Here is a 7,971-nt window from a genome sequence, read left to right as displayed (position 1 = left end):
AAAACTTGCCTTGTAAGTCAAGGCATGTGCCCTACAAAGTCAACACATATTGGAGGTCCTTTAGAATGTCGCCACGTAGCTCTTAGTTAGATAGTATATATAGAGAGAAGAGTGAAGGCTTCTTCACTCTTGTCAACTCCTTTCTTGCTTCTAGTCTAGTTTCAAGGGTCTCTAGTTTTCTTGTCTTTTGGCAATAGCCATTCCAGTTTCTCTTTCAATATATATACTTATTTATATATATTTTGTTACCTTTCTTTGAGTGAATGCTTACTTGTTTGAATTGTTCTTTCGTCGAGTTCTTGTCCTTGACAGCTACCTTACAAGCCTATCGTCAACTTGTTATTGATCCTTGTAGAAATCGTTGTAGATTAGAATGTTGAGTTATTTTCAAAAAATATTGAAGTAGAAAGGAAAGGACTTTATGACCAAGGTTTTGGAGGTTCAATGGCTATAAGAAGAAGGTTTCATCAATATATTCTATCATCCAATATTTTGAAGATTTAGAAATTCCATAAAAACAAGTTTGGAGTTGGATTTTCTTTCATAAATCTAGCAGCTGGAATTTATATAGAATACCTTTTAAATTTTATAGATCTATATGTGACATATGATTTTTCTTTCTACTCTTTATGTGCATGTATGATTCCAATAATCATGTCATGATGTTTAAAGTCTTGTATACACAATTCACAAGAATTTGGAGTATTTCATGTCGGCTCGAATTCTAAATCGACGTCAAGCTCGATGGAGTATGTTGCTATCTAGGTTCGATTTTGTTATCACTTATCAACTTGGAAAGCAGCAAAGTCTATCCGATGCCTTATCGAGGAAATCGTATCTTGTACCAAAGGTTGGAGAAGCAACATTTGATCAACAATGTATGACGTTGAAGCGAGAGTAATTTCAGCTTTGCGCTACTATTGTGCCAATTGATGCTGACTTCCTAAACCAAGTACGTGCCGTGATCATTGAAGATTTAGTAGCCATTCATATCAAACAGCGTGCCAATGATGACAAGTTCAAGGTAGAGGAAGATCTTTTATACTTTGAGGAGCGGTTGCATATTCCAAAAGGACCAGCACGACTCCGAGTTCTTCAATCTCGCCACGATTTTCCAGCTGCGGGACATTTTGGATTCAACAAGACCTTGGAGCTTATTTCTCAAGATTTTTGGTGGCTCCAAATGTGAAAGGATGTGAAAGATTTTTTCTTCTCTTGCAACATTTATTCAAGATCCAAGAATCCTCGACATTGCCCTTATGGACTTCTACATCCATTACCGATTCCACGTCGACCATGGTCTTCAGTTTCCATGGACTTCATCACAGACCTGCCATCATCAAACTCATTTGACAGCATCTTTGTCGTCGTAGATCGGCTTACAAAGATGGCACACTTTGTCTCTTGCAAGAAGACATCGTCCAATAAAGTCACAGCAAGGCTCTTTCTCAATAATATGTATCAATATCATGGACTACCAGATGATATCGTATGAGATCGAAGAACCCAGTTCGTATCAAAGTTTTGGAGATCTCACTTTGAGATACTGAAGGTGGATATCAAGCTTTCTTCAGCTTTTTATCCTCAAACTGACGGCCAAACAAAACGGATGAACCAAGTCTTGGAATAATACTTACGATGTAGCATCAACTATCAGCAAGACGATTGGATCGCATATTTGCCACTAGTCGAGTTTGCATATAACAACACCCTCCATACGTCGACTCAATACACACCATTCTTTTCCAACTATGGGTATCATCCAAAGCTTGGTTTATTGAGTCCGTCAACAAATGACAATCTAGCGGCTGAAGGATTTGTGAAGCAACTATCAGAGCTTCAAACTACATTGAAGCTTCAATTACAATCCGCTTAAGAATCCTACAAGGCGTCTGCAGATAGATTTCGGAATCAAGCACATACTTTCAAAATTATAGATAAAGCATGACTTCTTCGACAAAATATCAAGACCAAGCGACCATGTGATAAGTTGGACTATCGAAGATTGGGACCATTTATCATCCAAAAGCAAATCAATCTAGTGGCGTACCATCTGGAATTACAGGCTTCTATGAAGATACATCCAGTCTTTCATGTTTCTCTGTTAGAGCCTTATCGAGAGTCGTCTTTTCCTGTAAGAGTACAATATCCACCACCTAATATTGAGATCGAGAACCACGAGGAATACAAGGTTGAAAAGGTATTGGATTCACGACGAAGGTGGAACAAGTTGGAGTATCTTGTTCATTGGTGCGGCTATGACATTAATGAGCGAACGTGGAAACCAGCTGAAAATCTCGCCAATGCGCTACAAAAGATACAAGAGTTTCATCAAAAAAATCCTCATAAATCTAAGCTGGTTCGACGATAGCTTCCTTCTGAAGCTTGCTCACCCAAGAATATAAGAAAGAGAGAGAGCACTACCAAAACTTGTAGTTGATGTAGTTATTTTTTCTTAGATAAAGTAGAATTTTTTCAATAGCCATAGTTTGGTCTTCTGATATGGATAGCCAAGAGATAGATACTATGTCAGTCAGATTATCTCAATTGACTAGCTCACGAAGGTGATCCCGAGATGAAAAACCGCCTACACCACGATGACAATGGAGGATATCGAGTAACTGATCACTGATGATTGTATTTGATTCGAGCTTGCTTACGATGGTCAACCAAAAGGCATGTTTGCAGGATAATTTTACAATGAGGACATGAAAGTTCATGCTTAGTCAGAAGTCGAAGGCATGGGCCACTACCATTGGCTTCAGGGGCCAATGAACCACTTGCCTCGTGAACAACAGTTGGAGTTCATAGCAGATGTTATGCGACAGATCTTCATTTTGCTTGGTACTAATTAATAACAACATTGCTTCTCAGAGACCTCGAAGCTAAAGGAAGAGGTGATGTTAGGAACATAATCCTTAGAACCTTCTAGAGACAAGTTTCTAGAACCTTTTAGAAGCAAGTCTCTAGAACCTTCTTGAAGCTTCTTAGTTGGTGGAAGCAACTTGAGAAGTTTCGTAAATAAGAGTATATATTGGAATCGAGGTTGAAGAATTCTTCACTCTCAACAACACATCTCTTGGAGCTCTAACTCACTTCTCTGGTGTTGTTCTTGTATTCATCTGATTAATCTAGTTCTTGCCAGTTCTTCTTGAACTTCTTGTTAGATCTCGAGCCTGTATTTCTGTGACCATGACAATTTCTGTGTCTATGACAACCATTAGCAAACAAAAGAAATTTTCTAATCTAACTTGGAGATTGTTTGAAATCTTAGAAATCTTCACTAACCTTCAAAATCTAATTTTTAAAATTTTAACTCATGTAAACTTCAATCACTTATGATTTAACCTTTTGATTAAGATCTTATTTACAATCCACATTTAGCACAATAAATTTTATCAATCCACAAAATTTTATTAATAGATTTTTTATAAATCTCACAAATTTTACAAACAATGAATGTTCTTTTTATTCAATACAAACTATTATCAATTAAAACAACTTCAATTTTGTAAAGCTCTCACAAAGTCAATAAAAACTCAAATCACTCAAAACCAACACTTATAGAAACCTAATCAGATTTTCTCTTATCTAAAAAAATTCTAATTTTTTCTTATTGTACTTGTAAATCTTTCTTAAAATAATGATTGATTCAAAATGATAAAGCATTTCAAAAACATCTCTCTATTGACAATCTTTAAGGTGTAAAATAGATTTTTGTAGTAGAATGTAGAATTTTACCAATAAACATTTAAATTAATTTTTTCTATGGTAGTTGAAGTTTATATCAAAAGAACTTAGTATATTAAATATATATGTAATTAATAAATAAAATATTTTATTCAAAAGAATAAGAATATTTTAGGTTCTTATTTATAAATATAATAATTTAAAATATTTATCAATTAATTTTTTAGTGTCAAAAATTTATTATTAACAAAAAAATATTTATAGTAAAAAAATTGAATTAGAATATTAAACTCCAATAAAATGTTATTTGTATATTATGTCTTCAAAATGAAATAAATTTATTTATAGTAACTATATTTATATGATTTTTTATACATAGATCAATTAATAAATAAATTTGTAGAATACAAGGACAATCAAACTTCTCCATTTTAAGAATATTTTATAAGAAATTATATCAATAATTCAAAAAAATTATAATATTACAAATTCAAATAGCATCTAAGATTTTATTGGAATTTTTTGAGTGGTAAATGAAACTATAGCCATAAAGAAGGTGAAGAAGATATCATGATGTTTTTTAATACAATTGTAGATTAGAATTTTTATCTTTGATTTAAAAAAGAAAAAATTAAAACAAAGAATATAATATTATGGCATACATAATTGAACTAGGCTATAGGTTCTTACAAAAATAGTACCTTCTTTAGAATTTAATGTCTTTCGAATTGAGTGATAAACTAAAAAACGACCAAAAGATCAATATGAAGAATGTATAATTTAAGCCTTTAATACACAAAAAAACAATGATATTATGACTAATTCATTCAAATAACAATATTAATGTGTAGAAAATCAAATTTAATAAAGGTATTTTTCTTCTTTACCAAATATTTATGTTAGATATTTCTAATATAACTCTTTATAGATTTTAGAAGATTCTTCAAGCCAAATATACATTAAATTGGATAAAATTTATTTTATGTAACAACAACAAAACTCTTATGTATTGTTTGAAAGTATTTTGGATGACATGCAAAATCATTAAAGAAAAAGTTGACATGACAATACAATAGAATTCTAAAATTCCACAAAATATTTTGAAAGTTAACGAAGTTGAAAGAAGCAAATAGCCATTACATAAATAGAGGTTATAGTGGATATACACAAAATTTTGCCCTGAAGTTAGTTGTTGTGCATTTGGATGCATTTCTATATCCATATCCAACCACTAATCAATACAAAGATAAACCCTTGCTGTGTCAAAAAAATAAAAATTAACTTCTCTGCCATCAGACACTATTACAAGAAAGCTTCAAAAGTAGACGTGAACATTGCTCTAACATTCGATCGTGAGGAGAGCATACCACAACATGAAAAAGTCTAGTTGTACAAATGGACGCACACAACACGACAAACTCTACGTTGTACACTCCAACGCACACGACATGAATCCTGATAGCAAATACTTGCGGATTAGACAGTACCTTCAGGATTAATCTCACAATGCTGGATTTCTCAATGTGCTTGGGCTACAAGATAATAATATAAGTAACAAGTAGCATTTGCGCTAACTCTCCTGCCACTAAGATTCAGTTTATCATATTCTAATTACAATATATATGTGTTCATATAGCCCTAATCCTGGGCAGGCAGGCCTCATTGCTGGCAGGCAGGAGCCGAGCATGTTAGGGCAGCGGGCGCAGTATGAGGCTGGGCATACAGGCAATTTTGGTATGGATGAAAAACATCCAAGGATGATAAGCCCAGTCAAGGTCCAGATTCTCCAATACCGACCAGGATCATTTCCTGTAACTGGGTGCGCAGCCTTCAATCCCACGAAAGCACTTCGAAACCTCTTGCATTATCTGAAGCTTTTGAAAGAAAGCTTCAAAACGCAAAAGTTGATCCACGATTCGATTGTAGGGAATAGCATACCCCACAACAGGAGAAAAATCTAGTTGCATGTCGCATTTGCACTGACTCTCCTGCCACTAAGATTTTGATGTTACAGTGACTTGGTATAGACACCCTCAAAGCTGTTTGGATCTGTAGACCTCAACATACTCTCGTCTAAATCTCATCTCCGATACTAGCATGTTGGAAACAAGAACAGTGACTAACCAAACATAACGAACAAACTAAATGAAACGTCTCAACTAGTCAAATATGCGAGACCTAAACGGTCGCACCTCCCTCAATAGAATATTAACAGTGTACACTCAATTTTCAAAAAGGTAATATATTCTTTCTATCTAAACCTCTCAAGTTCACTTGCTTCTAATATAGCAGCGGTCGCTTGGGAGAAGTAGACGAGCCCTGTGAACCTCCTGGAGCCCGATATATTCAGGCTTGTACTTGTGCCACTGCCGAAGACTATGCGCAAGTCTAAGGCTCTCTTTTTTCCAGGTGCTGACGTGCACATCCGCTGAAGGCACAACATTTTTGAAGTATGTTGCGTTTGGGGTGAAGAGGCCGCTAAGGACACCTTGCGGGGAGATGACATCTCTGGGAGTTCGCACTCTCTTCCCTGGCTTGTAGAACTCGATGTACCGGTAGCAGAATGGATCTCCAGGGTTTAGGTAAAAGTGAGGAACCCAGTGCTGCAACTTCTGGAACTGCTCCCATTCGTTGTGCACCGCTGATTGGTTCCCAACCAACGCGTCTTTCAACTGCGTGAACCCCACTTCGAGTTCTGGAACATGATCAGCTCCTTCGAAATTAGCTGGAGCCGTCGGTCTGGGAAAAGCCCCTCCGCTGAGAACATCCACCAGCGTCATCAGAGGAGGGTTGAACAGATGTGTGTCGATGTTGATGCCGTGAGTGGAATACAGAAACCCGCCGACGATGAGAGCAATCGCTGCCCCGAGCGAGTGCCCGGCCATGCAGATTTCGCCATTTGGTTTCTCCTTTCGGAACTTCTCCACCACCTGCAAAATTAACTCCACGGTGCGAAGAACTCGACCGGATTTGTTCAGGCTCTCCACGCCAATCCTCAAATCCGCCAATAAGTCCAGATCCCTAGTAGGTATGGTACCCCGCAGCACGATTGCCAACTCTGGGGCTCTGGGATTGCGATGTGAGCGCTTACGGCAAAAGAACGCCAGACCCAATGCTTTGAGAACCAGCTCGGTTGCCCCACACCGATACGTATCCCAGTGCTCCTCCCCGTATTCCTTAGCTCGATCATTTGTATAGTCCATGATCCAAGAAGCGGCAGTTTCCAGTCTACTTAAGTCCCGGAAATAGGTGCAGTGCACCAGCATCGACATCACAGACCGCCGCGGCATATTTTCATAACCTTCCTCGGCTAACTTCAAGTCGCCATCTAGAGAGTTGAGCACTTTGTCACCTACGGCACTGATAAGATCTTTAGCTCTGCGTAACTCCTTGAACACCATTGTCGGTAGAACGTCTCTCGTACTCAACCCGGCCGGAATGAAATACAATGCTGTCGCTCAAATTAAGCGCTGACGTGGGGCCGCTTCAGTGCAGATTCTCAAGCTGCAAACACATGGGCACACATATGGATCAGAATAAAAGGACACTTTAATGTCACAAGATACATGCTCCTCCAAACCAAGATGTAGGATGTCACTCTTCTAAACTATCTCAGCCTCTTTCACCGACTTTCGCGTGCTTCACAAGACTTGCACAAAAGATCCAAGACAGCCAATGAGGGGTCAAATTCGCCTCATGCGTGAGGATGAGAACCAAAGTCTGACGAAGATCCACATTGAAGACAAACAAGGCAACCTAGATTGAGATGAACAATGTGATGCTGACGTCGGCGATGTTGTTATCTCAGAGTCAGCAGTGATTGATGGTCACGACGTTGATTTACCTGAAAAGACATGAAACCAACGGAAGGTGAGAGGAAGAACCAGGGCGAGGAAGACGAAGTGGGTGATGCTGGCAGCGTCGAAACTGATGAAGAGGCGTCAGTGATCATCAATGATCTGAGGGTCCAAAGGTTAGACGCATTTAGAAGGGCGATCACAGATGAAGAGGTTGTAGCGAAAGGAGAGCGATTCAAAGTCAAGCCAGCCGCAGGCCTGAAGAAGCCGCGTTTGAGCGGAGGAAAACGCCAGAGACGTAAGTGACGGCATCCGACGCAGCAGAAACCTTACAAATATCAATGCAGGAAGACGAGCCTTCAACAACGTTGACTGGCCGGTGGAGAAAATGTCGACTCGCATATTGCAGGGACTAGTCGACTACGGACGCATTGCGTGGAACACCACACTGATCACGATACCAGAGATCACGCAGTTCCATTTT

At 38.1% G+C, this 7,971-nt stretch overlaps 1 protein-coding gene across 1 annotated transcript; it reads right to left on the bottom strand.

Moving 5' to 3' along the window:
* Positions 1 to 5,182: 5,182 nt before the first annotated feature.
* Positions 5,183 to 7,091, bottom strand: LOC112288460 (GDSL esterase/lipase At4g10955). The gene has a single exon (XM_024532642.3). The coding sequence runs from the start codon at positions 7,089 to 7,091 to the stop codon at positions 5,961 to 5,963; it is 1,131 nt and encodes a 376-aa protein (XP_024388410.1). The 3' UTR covers positions 5,183 to 5,960.
* Positions 7,092 to 7,971: the final 880 nt, after the last annotated feature.

Source organism: Physcomitrium patens, chromosome 11 (assembly GCF_059467195.1).
Source record: "Physcomitrium patens ecotype Gransden chromosome 11, ASM5946719v1, whole genome shotgun sequence".
NCBI classification, from domain to species: domain Eukaryota; kingdom Viridiplantae; phylum Streptophyta; class Bryopsida; order Funariales; family Funariaceae; genus Physcomitrium; species Physcomitrium patens.
Note: the sequence above shows the minus strand (reverse complement) of the source record. Positions and strands in the feature narration are given on the sequence as shown.